This window comes from Nipponia nippon, unplaced genomic scaffold, assembly GCF_047370975.1.
Source record: "Nipponia nippon isolate SJK-2023a ecotype South Korea unplaced genomic scaffold, ASM4737097v1 scaffold_6, whole genome shotgun sequence".
Lineage (NCBI taxonomy): Eukaryota > Metazoa > Chordata > Aves > Pelecaniformes > Threskiornithidae > Nipponia > Nipponia nippon.
This window is the reverse complement of record NW_028262380.1, coordinates 7,952,921-7,973,880: the sequence shown is the minus strand read 5'-3', so window position 1 is coordinate 7,973,880 and position 20,960 is coordinate 7,952,921. Positions and strand designations below refer to the sequence as shown.

Below are 20,960 nucleotides of genomic sequence, written 5' to 3'. Positions count from 1 at the left end.
ATTGCACATTAACTCCTTTTTTTAAATGAAAATGCACACAAAGAAAGGAACTTGGTTACAAGGCCAAATGCACCAAGCAGGGTAGTGCTGGCAAGGATACCTATTTTGATGCAAATGTGCAGTTCTTGATATTCAAAATATTTTTCTTTATCATTTCACTTGGCGTGCATGAATCTTCATAACATGTTGATGAAATGTGCCTGTGTTTGGTTTTAGAAGAGTTTTGCCTCTAGAAAGAAACAAGCCGATTCCTAGGTTCAGTCACTTGTAAGGCCATTTAACGCTCTCCACTGATGTTGAAAGCTGTTGGGCAGGAATAAAAAGAAAGAGGGAACTGGATTATTTGGCTCATGTTAATGTGCACTGTGCTTGTAATACAGCGTTCCCCGAGTTTGGTTCTCGGAGTGTATTGAGATATTTAAAGGAGAATAAAAGTGATGCTCTGATTTTTGCTTTTTAGAGGATCTGTCTACTTGGTTTTACCCTGTCCACTTGCTTGTGTGCATTTTATAATTTACCTCTTCGATTAGATTCTTGTTAAGGGATTTTTCATCTCTCTCTCCCCATCCCCCCTTCGTGCTTCTCAGTGGTTTGGCTCAAAATGCAGGCTGCTTGTTGCAGTACCCTTATGCTGTCTTGCCCAGCTGCACGGTATCCAAAAAGTGCTTAGTCGTATTTGCTGCCAAAGAGCTTGCCTAGTCATGCATAAACCTGCTTTAAATGCCATTTGGTTGATATAGGTGTTGGCGTTCTGTATTGTCACCGTGATGCATTTCCTCAGGTCTAAGGCCCCTTGAATTGTTTCCTTCAACTTCCAAGTATCAAACTCTGGTTTACTTTATCATCAAAAGCTTGAAAGTTAAGAATGAAAAGAGTATTTTCTCGATGGCTGCAAGCATTAGGATGCAAAAGTGTATGTATGGCTTTACTGTTTCATTCCAGGTGACCACATTTCTGGCGTTTTACGGGAAGCATGTACCTGTGCCTGCCCAAGATGTCTCCCTTAGCCGGCTGTGTGTTCAGTGGAAGGGGGAAAAAGTATTTGAGAGTCAAAAGGCAGAAAACAGCAGCTGTCTTGGAGCATTTCTTACACTGGCTTGTTTGAGCTGTGCTGCGTGCTTGTGTCTTTACGTGTTTAGAAGACAGTTTGTTGTGAAATACCAGGTTACCTAATGTGATTTAAGAACTTTGTGTTTTTTCTTAATTGTTTAAATTACATATAGATCATCTTTCTGGAAAGAGGAGGGGAAAAAAAAAAAGTCTGTATTTTGAAGTTGAAGCAGTTTCTCTTTCTGTTCACAGGTGAAATTAAGTTTCTAAAAGACAGTAAGCATTTCTGACTTGTGGCTGGCTTGGGAAGACCATCACCAAGCTGTGTGGAGACGTTCTTTGAGCTTCCACTCTTATGTCTCTAATGGACAAACACAAAGTGAAGCGGCAACGTTTGGATCGCATATTTGAAGGTTAGACATTTCAATTTCTGATGTTAACTGTGTCAATTTCATGGATTACTGATATTTCTGGAGACTGAAACTCTTTTCTTTTGGACGGTCAGTGTATTTTTAATTGAGTTGCCGTTCCTGTCAGGATTATATTAACTGTGCACATATGCTGGTTTGGGGTGAAAACAAATCTAGACAAATAAAAGCAACTAGTGTGTGAACTCTGTACTATTCTACAGTTTGCTTTCAACTTAGTATTTTACAACATCCTACCCAAATGTTGTGAAAGATTGTGGTTTTATATAAAATAACAATCACAAAAGGATAAGATGATTACATAGTGTTCTCCAGGGTCTTTCTCTACAGGCATGCTTTGCATGGATTGAATTAACAGCCTGTATCTGATCCTAGGAAGGAAGTAGAAAATAAAATGAAAATAAACCAAAACAAAAATCCCAGAAGACCCCCAAACTTTAATGACTATTAATAAAAATACCCTGAACTCTAGTGAAAGGAGTGTAATCGTTTGGGTCAATCATTTTACCTTAAGTCACGAATGACTGAGTTGTATATTCTTAGTATTCTTTACTCGTTTGCTTTTAGAGTTGATGTGAAAAGAGGTCGAGGGATAAGGTGTACTATTTTAAGAGTGTATATATGAATGATTGGGGCTAAATGAATTTTTATATTAAAATGTTAGCTTCTCCTTAAAAGGCAAGGCAGTAGTTAATTTCTTTACTAACCCATTTTGATGCAGTGGGAGAAAGTGTACAGACTCCTGGCCACGTGGTCTCTCCATCATGTCTAATGCTGAAGCAGTGAACTGCAGTTGAAACATTTGCTCCTCCACGCATTGGTCTTGGGGACTTTTTTCTAGCAGCTGTGTTGGTGTAAGCAGTCCCTGGCAGCTGATTTCTGTCCTTGTTTTTTTCCCTTGCTTTGTGCCAATATGAGTGTAACTGCATAATGAGCTAGATTGAGAGATGACTCATACTAAAAATAAACTTTGTTGGTATATTTTCCATTTAGGTAAATTCCTCAGTCCAGGTCACTGTTCAGCTGACAAAGCAGTTGCATTGAAGGGAGCAGTAAGAAAGGATCAATGAGGGGTGCCGGTACCGTTTACCCTGACATAGCCAGAGAAAGAGACGTTTTATCGAAGCATCAAAGGGTGCAGTTCCACATTTGCTTTAGATGATTAACCTCCCTGTTAGTCTCTTCTAAAACCGACCAAGCCCGCCCCTGATTGCCAGGTCCAAACTGTTCTCATGTCCCACCTAGACGGGTTGGCCAGGCGGTCAGTTGAATCTGCTCACTGGAGACTAATCCCTGCTCAAAGGAATGGGGAACTGGCTGCGGAGGATGGGGAATTCGGGAAGGCTGCCCCTCTTTCCGGGCAGCTCTGCAGTCGGATCAGCTAGAAAGTACCCAGGGGTGTGCTGGTGCAGTGCATGGTCCTCTTTTCTCTGTTCCCAGCTTCAGGGTTTTAGGTCTCAGGTCCTCAATCCTAGAGTCTCTGTATGACCCCTCAATAAAAAATGCAGAATATTAACTTGACAGAGCGCTCAATTTTTTTATTCTGGGTTTTTTTTTGTGTTGGTTTTGTTTGGTTTTTTTTTTGGCCTGTGTTAGTGAACTGAATTAGCAAATTGTGAGGAGGATGGAGAAACCTGTCTGTTTTGATGGCAGCTGGCAGTTAGATCAGCTCAACCCACATAGTGGAATTTCAGTCTCCTTTTATTGATCAACAGGACAACTTAAGAGGAAAATAGAGTCTGTGATGATGTGGGAAGGAATGTTATCAGGGACAGAGGTGAGAGACCAGTGGCCACTGTGACTGTTTAAAATAGTGGCTTCCCCCAGGCTGCGTGTTCACATCTAGTGATGCTGTTTAATCAGTGCCTTTTGTCTGCCTTGTTTTTCCCAGCCCTGCACAATTCACTGCATCCTACTGGTAAAATCTGTGCGGCCATGCAGTGTAGGGAATTGATCCAGTTGAAAAATAATGTAGGAAAAAGTTTTTTTTTTAGCCACCTCTCCTTCCTAATCCCATTTACCATGTGCTAGACAAATAGATGTGTTGGAAAAATAGAGTGGGAAGACCAGGCAGAAGATGATCAAGAGGAAAGGGGATGAAACAATGGATATGGAAAAATGCTTGAAGTTTTATGGTTCCAGGAATCCAATTTGGCTCTTTAAAATGTCCGAGCTGTATTCTGCTCTTGAGTGTCTGTGTGTTCAAATGTCCAAATGTTCTTTGAGGTTTGTAAACACATCTCTGGCTGATGTTCTTAAATCACTATCCCTGCAGCTGCGTAAAGTGGGATAAAAACTAGGGGGTTGGTTTGTTTTTAAAAAGGCTTTTCCCTACATATGGTCCTGTTCAGGTTTAAAAATTAAATGTGCGGAGTTGTTCTCTGGTATATGTGTCTTCCATAACTCAACCTAAATATTTTATATTTTAGAAATATGCATAACATTTTACAAAGCTCAGGAAATTTAATGAGCTGTATAGCTATTAAAGGTGGTTTATCTTCTCTGTCAGCTTTGTTCATCAGTTTGTGTATAGCTTTCTTCTCTTAAGCTTTTCCCCCAGAAGAGAATGATTGTTAAGATGCATTTTCTTTTTATTGCAAGTTCCACTTAAAAACAGGCTGCAATGATTTACTAACCAGTACTATTACTAACTATATATTTTTTCATAAATTGTTTAAAATAAAAACTTGTGATGGGCAGACATTAATACATTATTATATCTATAAAGAGAGGCCAGTGTCACTCTGGTGGTGACATACAGCATTTCATTACTGTTTGTATCCCTGTTTGAGGAGGGGCTGATAATGAGTTGAAATTCAGTTTCTGAAAAATGAGTGGTGTGGTCCTGATTCTCAAAACAAAATGCTCACGTTAGGAACACGTGCACAGGGCTGCACACAGCTTCTTTGCTGGAGTTAATGGATTGCCACAAACGCTCTTGTAAGTTAGATAACTCTGCGTGCAAAATGTTATTTGAGTCGAACTGCTTTCCTGTGGCTTTAGGTAATTTGCACACTTGCTCATAGTAACTGATCATGCAAATTAAGCAACAAATTGAACAGGCATCACTGGATTTACTATTACCTTGTGAGTTAATGATAGTATGGTAGTAGTACTACTAAATTTCAGTTGATACTCAATGCAGAAAAAAACCCCTGATTCTATTACTTTGGGAGCAATTAGTTCTCTTTTAATGTAGCTGAATAAGTAATTTTGTCTGAGGTACCTATGATTCCCTTCAGTGATTTCTTAAATATGAAACTGAATATTTGCTTTTAGTCCTGAAGCTGTTTGCAGTTATATTTTCTTGCACATTTCAATGGTCTGCCATGTTCATGTATCATCTCAAAAGGGTGGTACAAAATGTGCTTTGTCATCCCAGTTTATATAGTTCTATAAAGTAGAGGTTACTTAGATGATGGAAATTGAAGACTGTCCCTTCAAAAAGCCATATATTAAATTCTGGTTTCTAACTTCCACCAGTAGCTGTGAATTATACTTAGGCGTAAAGACATGATTCTAGGCACTCCGAGATGCTAATATTAAACTCACTTCACAATTTATGAAATAACATTTAGGATTCTTCCCTTGAAGATAAATAGTATCAAGGCATGTGAAAGATTAATTAGTTACTGATTATATTGTTCTTTGTCCCCCTCTTCGGTGGTGCTGGTGATTGCAAAGCATAATTATAGTAGTATACATTTGGCAGAACAGTTGGAAGTGTCACAGTGCAAAAATAAAATGTGTTCATTTTGTGGGTAATTTGAAAAATTCTAAATGTTTTTGGCATTTTGAAAAGTTGTTATCTCTAATTAAGGTATTATTGTACTTTATATTGTAACAAAACTGTAAACAATGCTGTGTTTTTGCTTATATTCTAGAAATCTTTAATTAAATGTGTGTATGTTTTACTGACCGTTGCTTGGAAGTTACCTTGGGGATGTCTGACCTCTGTTGAATTTGCTGGGAGCTAATAGATGAAGTAGGAAGGCAACAGAAGGTGGCTGCAGCGCAAAGAAAAGTCTACGTCAAGCCCATTCACAGACAATTGAGACGATGAACATAGTGAATTTTCTCTAAATACATTACATTGTATAATATATAGTCCTCCATCAGCCACTGCTTTTGGTGGCCTTCCAAGCCTTAGGAAACTCTTTAAAAGGGAGAGCTTAGGGACATCACTGGAACTGGGAGGAGGAGATGGGTGTCTCCTCTTACATTTCTTCTTGCTTGTTTACACAGGTATTAGGGATTAAACAACTACAGCACAATACTGGAAATGTAACTGCAAAATTGAGAGTGACTTTTCCAGTTTGATGATTGCTCGAAACTAGAAATTTCTTTCCAGAGCACCTCGTATATGATATTTATAGCAAAGACTGTAGCGTGTGCAAGTACAACCAGCCTTTGAAGACCCTATATGCTCCCAGACAGATGTTGCATGTTTTTCTAGTTCTGGTTTTGAGGAAGAAAAAAGCAGCTTTGCACACCTCAGGGCTTCTCGGCAATCGTTACAAATCTTTTTCCTTTTTGTGCAGCGCTGGTATGTATCTTAAGGTTATTCTTTGTACACAGGTTGCCTCTTCCTTCTTAAAAATGCTCAGAAGAAAACTTGAAATGTATTTTAGCTATTTTAACAGTGCTGCTTTATTACTTAAGAAAAGAGCATGAGTTGGTCAGGATCACAAATTGGAAAAGAAAGTGCATATTAATGGAATGAGTTTCTGAGATTTCAGATAAAATCTCTCATTTTTTGCTCTTATGAAGGGCAGCCTTTCTTTGGGAAGGTCCGATTACTGGCAGATAACCAAGCGTTACGCTCTTTGAAGGACAGTAAAAGTGCACGCTAAAAAAATAGTTTCTTTTCAAGGATGTGGCCTAGGCTTTCTTTCCTGATAAGAAAACATCTGTGTTTTTAAAGCTTTTTTTCTGCTTGTGGTGCTCTATAGCATGAGATTTAATAAGATGAATCTTCAATTCATAGTTGATGTGGTATATTGATGGTTCCAGGAGGAAAGCAGAAAAAAAAAAAAAAAGCAGGTATGAATTGAATTTGGTTTTCTTCTTTCCAAATTTATAAAAAAATCTGGAAATACAGAATGACTTAGTTTAAAAGAGGCATTCTCTTTCCTGATTTTTTTTCTTGTGCGTGTAACAGAGAGCTTGGCTTCTTAACAAGTGGAAAGTACCAGATTGACAAAAATACCAAGTGTTATTTCATGACCACTGATGGAGCCTATCTGGCTTGCGTAAACTGTGATTTGACCCATTGCAGTTGTGAAATTAGGCAGTTAAGACAAGTTTTCTGCATATTAATGAGGGAGATGGCCTACTTTGGCAGTGCTTGGGTTCTCCCTGAATTTAAAAAAGGATTTTTACTAAAGTTGGTACGTACTGTGTAAGTTGATCTGTAAATAAAAGGAAGGAGGAATAAATGTTTCTAGGCAGTGAGTACACTTAGCTCTTTCTTATGTAAGTGGGAATTGCAGATGTCAAGTTCCTTGGAAAACGAGCTATCAATTTTCGTAACTGACATCCAAATGCGAAGATGTTCGTAGCTGTCTCGCTGCAGACAGCGGAGAAAGAAAGGAAATAATAAAATGTGCAGACGATCGTAAATCACATAGTACTTCATTGGGTTTTCTTTATGCATACTGGTCTTAGTAGTAGGCATACTAAATACGCTAAGTGTTTCTTAAAAAGAGATTAATGGGCTGCCTAGTTGCTTCGTGTCTTTTTGACAGACTTTAGAAGGCGGCTTATTGAAGGATTAGGGCAGCAGAGGGAGCTAAAAGATTCCTAATATTTTATCATTTGTTGTTTCCTAAGTGAAAGTTGCTCCTTCATAACGTACCAATTAACCTTCACAAAAATGTGATTGTCTAACCTTAAGTGCCTTTAGCAAATAAGTAAGGATTTTGAACTGGAGAAAATTCCTTTTCTCCCTAGCAATCCAGTACAAATTAAATTAGGAGTCAGGTAGTAAAAGCTACCAAAATCTTTCTGCAGGAGCAGCCATCAAATCTTTCAACTGTAACAAATGAAAGTGTTTCAGCAAGCAGAGTTTTCTGTGAATAACCCAAGTGGAATATTCAATGAGTAACCCAAGTTACTTTGATACAAGTGTCTTAAAATAAAAATGCAAATGTTCTTGGGTTGCGTACAAGCGTGTTTTAACAATTCAACACTATTTTTCTGTGTTTTGCCTGTAAGAACTTTGAAAATATTTTTATGAGCTTGAAATATAGAGAATTAGGGAAAATATTTAATCTGTTATGTAAGAGTTGTCTTCAAAGAACAGGGAGGCTATTCTAAGGACTAAGGTAAGTCAACCTTGAAATAATAAAATGAAAACGGTGCTACCATGAATCGTCACATAACAAGATCATTTGCCGCTTTACCATGCGTTAAGGAAAGGTATCTGTGTATTTGGGGTATGTTTACCCCAATGTAAAAGCATCCTTTATCTCATTACAATTATATTTGAAATGCTTATGCACAGGCTTATGTTTGGTTTTTGTTTTTATCCTTAATATTCAGTATTTACGGTGCAAGGTATTTTTGGCTTTCTTTTGGATTGCGGCAGTAACCTGCTTTTGTAATTCGAATCTTCATTATGTGCTACCTAAACAGCATTTGAATTTGCATGCACTTAAGCTACTACAACGTTACAGAGGTATTACTAGTAACAATGCAAGCTGTATGAAAAGAAAATTAGCTTAAAAGCCCATTTTGCCCTAAATGATGCTGAACAGTAGCTGCTAATGAAAAGCATTATTTTAACAAGAAAACTGGGGGAAAAAAAAAATCCTACAGAGAAAAGAATGTCAATGAGATTTTTAAATTTTGCTGCAACATTCAGGTCTCTGATTGAAGTTATGAATGTTTTAAAGCAAAGCTGTCGTTTCGTGGTGTCCAGCATTACATATTTGATAGTTACATTTTCATTGGTATATTGAAATAAAATACACTGCTTGTTTGTGACAGGCAGCACCTACGTTCAGCTATATATCCGGAGCACTACATCTTACTGCTGAAATAAAGTCAAAATAGTTTTATTTAATGTGAGTGTCAAAGACAGTGTTAAATACAGTAAACAATGTAGCTTGACACTGGGTTTGCAGGGTTGTAATCATTGTATTTTTAATATCATGTATATTTGAATCAGAATCCAATACTTAACCACACCTAGTTGCCTAATTCCTGAGTAATCTTCAGAGAATTCAAAAAACTTTTTGGACTAGATATTTAGCTTTTATACAGTGCAGATGAGTGCTTTGGAAGTCTAAGTACTTGGTGGTAATATATACTTATTTCTCCCTGGGGTCAGAAGAGATGCTCTGCAAGCCCCAGATTTATACATTGCTTTACACTCTGCTCTGGAAAACGGAACTGTACAAAGATTAAGCGTCTACGTAAACATACTGAAAAATTTAAGTAGTCATCTAATTAGAGCAGACATGTTCAGCTTTCATAGAGGCAGTTCCCATCCTTAGGGAAGTGCAGTCTGAGATGCAAAAAAGGATTTTATTTTGTTTCCTCCCTTAGTGCAGTCAGGATGGGAGTGTGACTATGCAAGTGGAAACCAGAAAATAAAAGTGGAGACAGCCTTCTAGTGCTGAAGGCGTCTGCTGTTCCGTCCTTGTTCCATGAGGTCAGTACTGAACTTGAAAGCTGCCTCTCCTTCAACAGGAGGAATGGCATGGAGGCTTTGCCAGGGGAAGAATATCTCGCAGAGATCGCTCTCCTCCTTAGGAAAGTCATTGTGTCTGATGGACAGGTCATTTGGAGCTAAGAAACCTGTGGTTTCTCTTTTAGCTCTTCTGAAGTCAGATAGGTTAGAGAACAAAAGCTGCCCTCCCACCTCTGTGCCTTTTCTTTTTCTTTGACAGAAAACAGTCAGTGGAGACTTTCAGTGTTACTGTGCTATAAATAACAGCAGGCTGTTGTAATACTCTTGGAACCCCCTTTAAAAAACGAGGCTTTGCTAACTGGAAGTACCTGGCGTTGGCAGCAGGTAAAAGCGGGCCCATTGGCACCACTGTAGACCCAGAAAGCCGCAGTGGTTCGTGACCCTGCTCAGATGCTTAAATAAGAAGGTTCCTTCTTCTGCCCTTTCCTGTGAGAACTAAATTTAAATTGCTTGTGACTTTGAGTAGATGTGTTTTTGGTGTTTTTTTTTAAGCCAGAAATTAGCTGTTCAAAATTACTCATGTTTCCCTTTTCCCAATGCTTATTTTTCAAAGTAGCATCCCATGCAGTGAATTTTCAGACCTCTCATTCTGCCAATTAAATGGAGACGCACCAAAAAACCCAATAAAAATTACAGGCAATGGCAGTAGGACAGCAAAAGATGAAGAGGAAAGACTCGTTATTCTTTTGATCCTGCTTGTATTTTTCAGCAGGTTTCCTTGTGTGCTAGATGATGACACTCAAGTACAAATAGACTATGACTCCAGTTAATAGGTAATTAAGAATAATTATAAGTGTTAATTAAATACATGATAAAAGTCTCTTTTTGTCAAGGAGTGTACATTTGAAGAAATAGTTTTATTAAATGCTAATAAAACTTTTTCCCAGGGAATTTTATCACTATTTCTTGTTCCCTGCTGTTCCTTTCTTTCTTGAAGATTGCATCAGACATACCCATGTGTGTTTTTTTTCGGAGTATCAGATACCACTTAGGCAGGTGTTACTTAGTTTCCACAACATCTGCCAGTCATTTTTTGTTGTCTAACCTGCAGATGGTCATGTTTGCCTGTTTGTGTAGTGCTCCACAAACTCCCATGCTTGTTCCCCGAGTGCTGCTCCGCGCTTGCATGCAGGCACCATCAATTTATCAAACTCAAATAATTTAGTAACAGTTACTACTACTTGCAACAAACAAAAGCAGCTGCGCTCCTGCTATCCTTATCTGCATGAATGCATAGATTGTAAAGGGCTTTTCTGACAAACATGACAAAAGTTTAGAATTTCAAACTGGAATTTAGGGCATGTAAGTCAGAACGACTAGACGCTGATGTTTAGAAACAATATAATAATGCAGAGAATGAATTAGTTACCATAGTAACTGCTTTGTTTAATAATTTGGTGGGGCAATGAATAGAAGGAGCTCAAAACGAAGTAGTAGGAATCCTAATTACATGTTGTGGAACGTGAGTGGCTTTGTTCATTAATATTGAAATTAATTTGATTTTATAACAGATTGAAGAATGAGTGTATAAGTTTTACTTTGAAAGGGCAATAAGAATGATTTACAGGGTTTTTTTGTCGTTTGTTTTTTTTTTTTTCCCCTGGGAAAAATATCACATTTTATATTTGATTATGGCAATGCAGATTATCGATTTCTTAACAATAAAACATGCTCAATATGTTGCATTGTAAGCGTGACTTCAATCTACGTGCTGTGATTTGTTGCCTGGCAGTTGTTGGCAGCCTAGCAACATGCTTCAGTCCAGATCTGCAAAAGGATATAGACTATAGACACCCAAAGTTAGGAGTTACAGGGAAGGTAGATGACTTAGTACTTCAAAGCTCATCTAAAACTATCAGCACCTTGAAATCCCTTTGTACTTTATGGATGAAATTCAAGTTCCCTTCATGCTTTAAGATCATCTTCATTTTCTGTCCTCTGGGAGGCTTGAGCAGTTTCGTGTGCATTTTGTGCTTAAGACAAGGCATGATCCTTAAGACAGAATTAGCTCTTTTGGAGACAGGAGCACACATCAGCTGGACCCTGATTTGCAGAAAGATAGCAAGCATGTTGGTGCTTTATTCAAGAAATTAATGTGCATTGCCTCCTAGCCCAGCATCTCTCGTACAAGGCAACAGTTGGCTGGGTCTGAGATGCCTGCGTGCTGGTGAGTCAGGACGTGCCTGGGGACCAGCTGGTATCATGGAAGGGATTACTGCTCATGTCCTACCGCAGCCTTTCACAAAGCAGGGCCTCTAATTTGAGTCTGTCTTCTCATCTGGATGCCTTTTATTTTTTCTCCTTAATGAAACTTTCAGGAACTTAATTCTCCTTGAGACTACTGGCAGCTTTTGGTTGAAATTGGCTAGTGAGTTAAGGATTTAATTAAGGAGGGCCCAGCGGGTAGATGGACAGACACAATTACATAAGCCTGGTTTCCTTTGAAAATCTGTGTGGAAGGTGCTCAGATATTACATACAGAAACAAGAAGTGCCACCTGGTCGTTCCTTGGCCAAGGAAGCACCTTCCATCACTGGACTCAAGTCATGTTCCCTCCCTAGGCTAGGGAGTCTTCAAGTTGCTTCTGCAAAGTGGCATTTAACAGTGGCTCCTCAGTAGGTAAAACTGCCTGCCCAGGAATGGAGAAACTTTGCGTTCTAGAACATCACCAATTCAAAGACGATTTGTTTTATGAAGGGAGGGTCATCACCCTTTCTGTGTAGTTTGCTGCTATCTGTGTTCCGAGTAATGCAAGATTGATTCATTGTGCCAGAAAGAAAAGGGAAAATGGAGCTCAGTAATGAGTGCTCTAATTCAGGAAGGGAAATTCAAGCTTCTCCTCCCTGTTTCTAGTATGTTTGTATGCATGATTTTGTGGACAGAGACTTAAAACTGTGGACTGTTTCTTTTCTCTAAGGTGAGGCCCCCACCACTGGGCTATTCTTGTCCCTGCCTCCTCCCCTCTAGTCTCATAAGAAACTTGCCCTGATAAAGTATTTCTAAAACCAGCATATCATACCTCAGGCCCACGTTTTCTTCATTCTTCCCTTATCTCTTAGTTGTATCTTAATAAAATTAAATTGCGATAGTTTTGAAATACACTAGCTTGTTTTGAACTTTTCTTTGGTCCTAATCCTTAGCTGGAATTCTGAAATGCTTGTTAATATAATCTCAAAGTTTACAAAATCCTTTCCTGTTTAATTTTAGAGTGTCAGTCTGTGAAACTTCCCAAAATGTCAGAAGATTAGATGAGTTTTGTCCCTTGTCCAAGATGTTGATGCATGAAAGTAAAAGGGAGTTCATTCCAGAGCTGAAAACATCCAATGAAGAATTTTTTAGTCAGTTGCTTCCTTTTATCTGTGATAACCATAAATCAGTGGTTATTTTATAGGTTCCTTGTGATTACAGTAATCAACAAATGCATTGTTGCATCCTGGCATAGCTGGTGAAAGAAACTTTAGAGCAACTCCTGAAGGCCTTGGTATACCAAGGTAATCACACTAGTGCATCTGGTGATAAAGAAAGAAAAGAATGTGGTCTTGCAGTCAAATGTGGTCTTTAGCTGCCTTTGTTTCTGCAATTCTGAGTCTCCTTTTCCTTGTTTTTTTCTGGTTCGCTTTTCTAATGAGGAAATAAAATCATTTCTATGTCATTCCTTGTTTTCTAATGTTGCTTAAAATATTCTTTGTGATATATTCATTTTGTTTGGTGATATGCAAGTGGATTTCCACTGGAAACAATTAGCATTAAATGTTAATTTTTTAATGTTGAACTTGATTTCATTTGCTCTGATTTTTATTGCATTAGTCCTTTATGAATGGAAGCACCTGCAAATATGTTCCTAAAAGCATAGTTTTCCACATAGTTGAAAAATATTTAAATGCTTACTGAATGGTAAATTAAAGTCCTTCTAGATGAAGGTGACTTGAAGCTTTTTGCAGGCAGTAGTATTGAGATGATTTAGCTGGGAAAAGGTTTAGCGGCATTCTGAAACAACCGTCTCTACCAACATTGGCTTATGTCTCCAAAAGCTAGCAAGTCTGGAGACTCGTATGTCAAATAGGGTAGATCCTTCCATCTCGCATTCTCTCTGTGCATGAGTAGCCGGAGGAAACCCATGCTACAGGCTTATATTTCAGTCTCCGCTTCCGAGTTCCTCATGGAAAGTGCTCCTGCCCCTAAGTTGTGGATTCCTCTTTTACAAAAGAAATCCCAATGGGGTTTCCATGTCAGCTGCACCGGTTGTGCCAAAGGCTTGTCAGATACAAGCTTCGGTCTTCCCCGAGTCATGAAGTGCTCCAGAAGCGTGGTTGACTTGTACCTCCTTGACATGATGTAATCATCTAATTGGAAAACGTAATTGCTAAACAAAGATTGTTGGATTGTTCCAGATAAAAGCCTTGTATTGTATGCAATTTTAAAAGCTCTCTTTTAAATGATGTACAGGCAAGTTTATCCTTTTGTGTCATTAAAATCTGACAGAAGATTTTCAGGTAGGAAGATGGAGTTCAAAGAAAAGAAGTACTTTCTTTAGCCTTTAGTGCTTTCTCATTCTATACAGGTCACTTATGAATGCTTGCCTTAACAGGAGAAGTTTGTATTCATAATTGTGATAATTGAGCCGAGTTAGCACAGACGAGAACACTTTTGTATTTTGGAGTACTTATTTTTAATAACTTTATACTTCCTTCAAAACTCGTTAAAGTATATGGAAGTATACATACACAATATAGATCACTTGAAAAAGTAACCAAATATTTTGTATCCAAAAATGAGATATTTTATTAAAAAAAAAAGCTTGTTTAAACATGTAGTTACAGTATTCCTGCCACCTGTCTCCTTAGTCTTGGAGCTCCTATGACCTCTGATTTGCTTCAAGTTTGGTTTTATTCAGGTTTTTTTTGTCCCTTTGCTTATGCAGTTTTCTGGACTGGGTGCAGTTTGTACCTGTTCCCCTTTCTGTTTTTCCTTCATGCCTGAGTACTGCAGCGCTTGTTGTTTTATCAAAGCTGGCACTCTGGTTCCTGGAATTCATCTCCTGTTTACAGCACTTCTGTAGGTCAGAACTGCCATGAAGCACAGGAACTAAAGGTTTATCAGCATTTCTTTGTAGGAGCATAGAGGTATATTTTCTGTTGAAAATTGTATTTACTTTAATTTGGTGTGATAATTGAACTACACTTACATCCCCCGTAACAGGAGGTTGATTTATTAGTAGCAGTTAATTTAAAAGGCTGCTGGATACATCCCCTTTCCTTCTGCGGTATCAGTGGGCTTTTTTGTGTCTTTTTAGATGTCTTCAAATGTAGCTGAAGCCTGGGACAGATCCTGACTTAGGCTGCCAGATGCCACCACCACTTTCATTAACCTTAAATTGTCTTTTAAGTAAACACTTTATAAAATATTAGAAGCCGAGTTTTCATGATTTGTAGGAAGTCTATAAATTCATGTTTAGTCTAGCTGAGCTACTTTATTAAATGAAAGGTTATAGTGATCTAAAACAATATAGCTTGAAAAAACTGCTAAAACTTCAGATTTTGACGAAACTTATTGAAAACTGGAAACTTCTAGAGAAGTAATTCCAAGTAGACATTCCTTAACTGTGAAGGACAGAGCAGGGGGGAGAGAGCAAAAGTTAAATTATAAATAAAAGCAAGTTCAAGGTAGCATTGTATCCTTGACATGAGTAGTATAATCTGTATTGCAGATTGGCAGTAGCCCTGGCTGTTTTGCCTACCCATCCAAAACCAGATGACATTATGCACATGTCAATAGGGAGAAAAATGGTTTTGGTGTTTTCTGTTAATGACACATTTCCCTTTTAACAATTGCATTAGGTCCTTCTAGGAGCATTAAAGGACTATAGGGCAGGGCAATAAAAGCTTATTTGGTATAAAAGTATAAGTTTGTAGAGGGAGTTAATTTCCCAAAAAAGCAATATTCATCTGCTGATGACCATTCAAGAAACAAGAGAAATGCTGACACTGTTGTCAATATTTTGTCTTTTATGACACCTAAAACCAGGACTTTGAGCCAGGTACTTTCAAGCATAGGTTTAGTGTTCAGCTGCACCTGCTCCATCATCAGTCATGACCCGTGATGCTAATTTTGTTTTTAAATATGTTGTCCACAAATAGTGAAGTATTAACAACTTTTTTCTTTAATATCTAGCTCAAATCAGAGACACTGATTCAGTTTTATTTTACTTGCTGAAAGGGTTTTTGTTTGGTCTCTACAGAAGGTATTGGTAAGCTAGAGCTTTCTCATTCAACGTTTATTTAAGAATCATATTGATCATATGATGTTATCAGCAAGTAGAGAATCAGCATAGCTGCTACTAAGACAAAAATATATCTAGACTTGAGGTTTCAGCAGTTAGTGAGGTTATTTTAAGATACAGTCACCATTTGAAGATCTTCCATTAATGCTTAAGATTAGCAGATTTTTTTAAATGGCAGAACATTTGATAGACGCCTTTAGTGTGTGCTGGATGGGATGTTTTCCGAACTCAGTTTCTGTGAAGCTTAGGTATAATCCCTGCTCAGTTTTGGGTTTTTTTTCAAATGACATGACAATACTTCTTCTCCAAAACCATTTAATTGGTTGGAAATAAAGTGAAAGAAAATTAAGGACTGCATGATAAACCAGGGTGTCATTCACTGAATTCAGCATTAGTCAATTCAGAAGTGATAGTGGAAAATGCATTTATTGGAGTTACAGAATTTTTAATAAGATACCTCTACTTACACTGTGGTATCTACAAAATACCATAAATGTTTTGTGTAGCAATTGAGCGTAAGCATGGCTAGCTGCCAGCTAAATCAGGTAATTAGGAAACTGTTAATCTCCTTTCAGTTATTTTCTCTGGCCATTTTATTTTCTTCTAGTTCTCATTTTCCTATGGTTTTTAACTGTGTTTCAAAATAAGGAAAAAACATACTAACCTCATGTGTCAGGGACAGAGCAGTGTCCATGATATTTTATTTAAATCACAAATTGCTGACAGTATATTGATTATTGGTCTCGTCGCTGGAGCCTGAATTGAGACTGTTGGCCTGTCTGTATTCTGGCCTCTTCAGAGTTTGCCATCAGCCAAATGAGGGAAGCAAGAACTAAAAAAGCTAGCGTGGTTGGAAGATGAGAACTCATAACAGAATTAAGTTATGCACTCAGGATTTTTTTAGGTTTGCTAATTTGGTTTGAAGATTGTCTGCTTCAAGTATCCAAACTATATGTGGCATCTTGTGAAGACCAGGGAGGCTGGTGAGGGCTGTTGTAGTTGAAAGTAGGCGCTTTTAGGGAGCAGTTCAGGACTTGCTTGGAGTTTCTGCTGTTCTCCATGGACCGTACGTGGATCCAGCTGGCAAGCGGGGGTAGGGAGCAATAGCATTTCTCGTTGGGAAAGTCTTGAGGAGCTATGCTTGAAAAAGTACCTGACTCAGCATTGCACTCTACGCTATTGATAGTCAGAACACCAAGTCCCTTTCTGGGAATAAGCAAGAAGATTTTGACCTACTTTCCATTAAAGTGTATTCTCCTCAGCCCTAGGTTAGAAAGCAGCACTCCAGCTTCCCGCAGATGCGTCCGAAACCCCTCTCCTGTTATCTTTGCGAATCGGTTTCTGTTCTCAATGCGATCACCAGCGGGCATCAAGTGAAACTGCTGCTGTAGGTGTAGAAAGCATTGCTTCACAAATCGGGTGAGCTGTGAAACTCCTTACTGCGGGATATCGTAGGTTACTAAAGTTTCATGAGTGTTGAAAAAGTGAGTAGGTATGTTTGTGGAGGAAAAATCCACTGGGTTTGCTGAAATACTTCTGATTCACACACCTCCTGAATTGCAAATTGAGAGGAGAGGTTCTGGAGATGAATTACTGGTCTTGCCCTTTTCTCGTGTTCTTTTGTCACTGTTCTTTTCCTGCATCTAGCAGCAGGAAAAAAACACTATTGAGCAAGACAGACCTTTGGTCCGAACCCATCAGAAGTTTTTCTTGCACCCTTGGTTGTGGAAGGCTTCTTTTTTGCTCAGCCAAACGTAGCAGAACTTCAGAGGGCCCTTCTCCCGTTCTTTGAGGCTTCCAGCCTCACTAGCCTCATTATCGGGGTCAAAAATTAAAGTAACACTGCCCACTTGCAGTGCATCGGTATGCTAACCCAGCATATCAATGTCTAGGACCTCAGGTACATGCTGCTTTGCATTTCTAATATTTTCCATTAGGCCTGTCAGTGCAATAAATAATACTGCTTTTCACGACTTCAGATATATATTTTATAGGTGTTGGAAGAAATAAAATTTTAGAGACCACTTCTAAGTTTGCTTTTTTTGGTCTAACTCAGAACTGCTGAAGTGTTTAAAGAAATAAAGGCAGTATACCTAAAAATAAAGAAAAATCAAAAAAAGTCTTCTGTATCAGCTACAGATCCACAACACCTGGATGATGTATGTAACAAATCTATGATCAGATCTCTAGAAGCGCGGTATGGTATGTGATTAAAGATACAGGAGATCAGCACAAGGCTTATCCAGCTGTACTTAGAGTCCTTGTGGAAGCAATTTCCCACTGTAGCTGTTTCCTTAGCTGTGAAATGATGATAATACTTTTACTGTCTGAGGTTTTACAGCAAGGTGAAAAGTTTATATATAGTTAAAAAAAAACAAAACAAAAAAAACAACCAAAACCAAACCCCAACAAACTCTTACAGAGTAGCGCTACTTAGTATTTCATAATTTGTCTATCCAAATCACTGTCTCTACTAAGGAATAATTGAAACATATTTACAGAGAAAATTTGAAAGAAAATAATAGCATTATCAAGCTAAAAAGCTATAACACATAATAATTATATACTTCATGATTCAGCAGTTGAGCTGTTTTTGTGCGTGTAAATGATTTTTACTTAATGGATTATTGCAGCATTTCTGAGCAAGCAGCGCAGGACTCTCCGAAGGGCATACCTTGAGGACACTGCAGCAGCAATATTTTGCTGTGTCACTAGATTTTATCATGCGTAAAGGACGGATTCTTTTATACTTGGGAGTTTTCAAATGGAAACCATTGTTACATTTCTGACTGATTTCACATATGCTAGCAGTGTACAGTAATTTAAAAAGTTCTTAAAAACAAATTGGTTCTATTAGTACAGGGCTTTTGTCCTTTTATTTAAATGTTGTCTCATCAGGTGTCTAACAGCAATTATATAAAATACATGAAGAAAATGAGGAAACCTATGACTACTTCTTAGAAGAATTTTACGAGTGATATCTTTTATGTCTTTTTTTTTTGAAGCAGGAGTAACAAAAATATAAGTGGATTTTAGTTTACTGTTACAGTGCTCTATGGTTAAGTGCTATTACTAAATAGTAAAAATACTCTCTTGATTTTATTGCTTTAGTGATACAGTTACAAGAACTACTTTACTAGGATTCTCGGAGATTTCTAACATGTTTGAGAGTTAGTACATAGAAGTAATTTCTTAGGTTCGGACTGCATCCAGTACTTCATGAATGTGATCTTTCTGAACAGCCGGAGATATAGGTAGTACCTAAGGGATGTATGGTTTCATTAGGATGAGATTTATCTCTGAAAAAAAAAATTAAAATGTAATTACCAGTAAATTGCATTGAACTGCGGATCGTACCCTAAAATATAAGGCCTGTGATGCAAATATTAACTAACAGGCATCTACAAAAAAAGGGGGTGATGTGTCATTTCTGGAGCAGTTTATCCGTATCAGAGATGGTCTCAATTACAACTCTGTCTGTGCCAAGCATTTGTTATATTCCTAAATGTGTAAAATCTGCATGACGGGTCTATAGGCTGCACAATGCAGTATTGTGTTAACCTGGGGTTTTTTTGAAGAACAACATCTTTCTACTGTGCTGATAAAGTCGAGGGAAGAATGGGGAATATCCGGTAAACTTGTGGCATTTTGGATTGAGCCTTTAATGTCAGTCCAAGAAGTAATAGAGCTGCAGAGAGATGTGAAGATGCATAGAATGAAGCTGGTATAACTGTTTGCTTTGGCCTTCCCCCAACCATCTACAGGATAAAGGGAAACTTTTTGTTGAACTTGAGTCAAAGAAATCAAAACAAACATGCCTACATAAAAGAACATGATCCCTAGCTAAAAGGGTAACTTTCTGGTTTATTGAAATGTAATCTCTCACGTTGTTGAAATATAATTAATACTAACACAAAATTTTGGGTTTTGACAAGATGCTGTTTAATGGCTGTATTACCAAAACTGTGTTACCATTTTCACTACCGTTGATAGTGGTTGATAATGCTGCTGGCAGTTTTGGTGAAGAGGCACTACTTCAGCAACCACGGGGGTGGAAGCACCTTTTGAGTCTGATCCACAGAAGAAGGTTTGATAAATTCTGCAGCGATTTGTTGGATGCACTTTGTATTTTTGGTTTGAATTTAGAATGCTGTAGCTGAAGTCATCAGGGATGTAATGAGCCAAAGGTAAGCCAGCTTGCTAGTGAGCAGAGGAGGAAAGATAGTCTATAAAGCAATTAGGATTTTACTTGAGATTACATGATCTGGAAGTCTCTATCATTTCCTGTCAAATATAAAGGAATTCCTAGCTTGAGTAAGGTACCTTGTTCAGGTGCTTTAGGTGGTAGGAAGGATCTGAGCCTAAAAAGGGCTCAGATCAACTTCTTTGGATCTGAAGTTTAGATGGGAGAGCAGTTATTCTTGAAAGCTACCCTGTTGGCTACGTTACTCTATCTTCGCAATAGAGGTAACTCTCTTATTCCTGCATCAGAGTCCATTAAGGAGCCCAAGCGCATCTTGGGCTCTTGACTGTGCCGTATGTTTAATATTGAGAACATTACTTTCTGGAGCTCCGAAAGCAACGCTCCTTAAAAGCAGTACATGCGTGGTTACTTTTCAAAGGGGGGCGAGGAAAAATATGTTGTGTGTTTATGCCTAAACCTAGGTTTTGCAATCATGTTGATATTAGCATCCACACTGCAAACAGTTTTTCAACATTTGGCTTTACTTTAACATTAAGAGGTTGAATTGCTTTATTTTAATTGAGACTTTTGTAAGTTGTGATGGTACTGCCTATAATTATTCTGTACTTTAATTTTTATTTGGAGCTGTCTTTTGTGTGGTTGACAGTTATATGTTTCAGTTATAGTTTATATACCCTTGTTTTCCTAAACACTAAACTCTTTAATTCTGAAATACCTACTTTCCCCATGTAGTCAACATACAGCCATTCTTGGGTGTTCTGCCTACCCCTGTTCCCTTCAAAATAAGTCATGTATCAGATATTTTTGTTTCCCTTTAAGTCTGATATTTTGGTGGCCCTTCTTCCTCCTCCTTGTATTAGAATCCATTTGCATCATCTCAACTGATTTTACCAACAACCTGATTACTTATGCTCCTTCACACACTAATATTAAATTATATGTTGCATCAGTTTGCCTGACAGATAAAAGGAAGAACGTTTCTTATGTCTTGAATGAGGAAGGTAGTACAGTTAAAACATTGTGAAGGCATGCCATCTGGAAGGAGAGAGGACAGTATCTATTTTCCTTGAGAAAGTAAAAAAAAAAAAAAAAACCAAAACAAAAACCCAAACAAAAACAGTGTGCGTGCCCTATCAGAGCACAAGGTAGAAAAAAAGGCATCCCAAATATGCTTCAGTTTTTCAGGTAGTGTCATGGTTTAACCCCAGCCAGCAACTAAGCACCACACAGCCGCTTGCTCACTCCCCCGTGGTGGGACGGGGGAGAGAATTGGAAGAGTAAAAGTGAGAAAACTCGTGGGTT

General features: G+C 38.1%; 1 protein-coding gene across 4 annotated transcripts in view; it reads left to right on the top strand.

The window, feature by feature from the left end:
• Positions 1-20,960, top strand: part of CTBP1 (C-terminal binding protein 1) — a 253,787-nt gene that overhangs the window by 56,187 nt on the left and 176,640 nt on the right. For 3 of the 4 annotated variants that reach the window (XM_087735798.1, XM_087735797.1, XM_087735796.1), the window contains exon 2: positions 1,303-1,463. In XM_087735798.1, the coding sequence (XP_087591924.1) occupies positions 1,406-1,463 (58 nt within the window). In that variant the 5' untranslated portion in view covers positions 1,303-1,405. Of the gene's footprint in view, positions 1-1,302; positions 1,464-20,960 lie in introns of those variants that run through there. The other variant, XM_087735803.1, reaches the window with a different exon arrangement.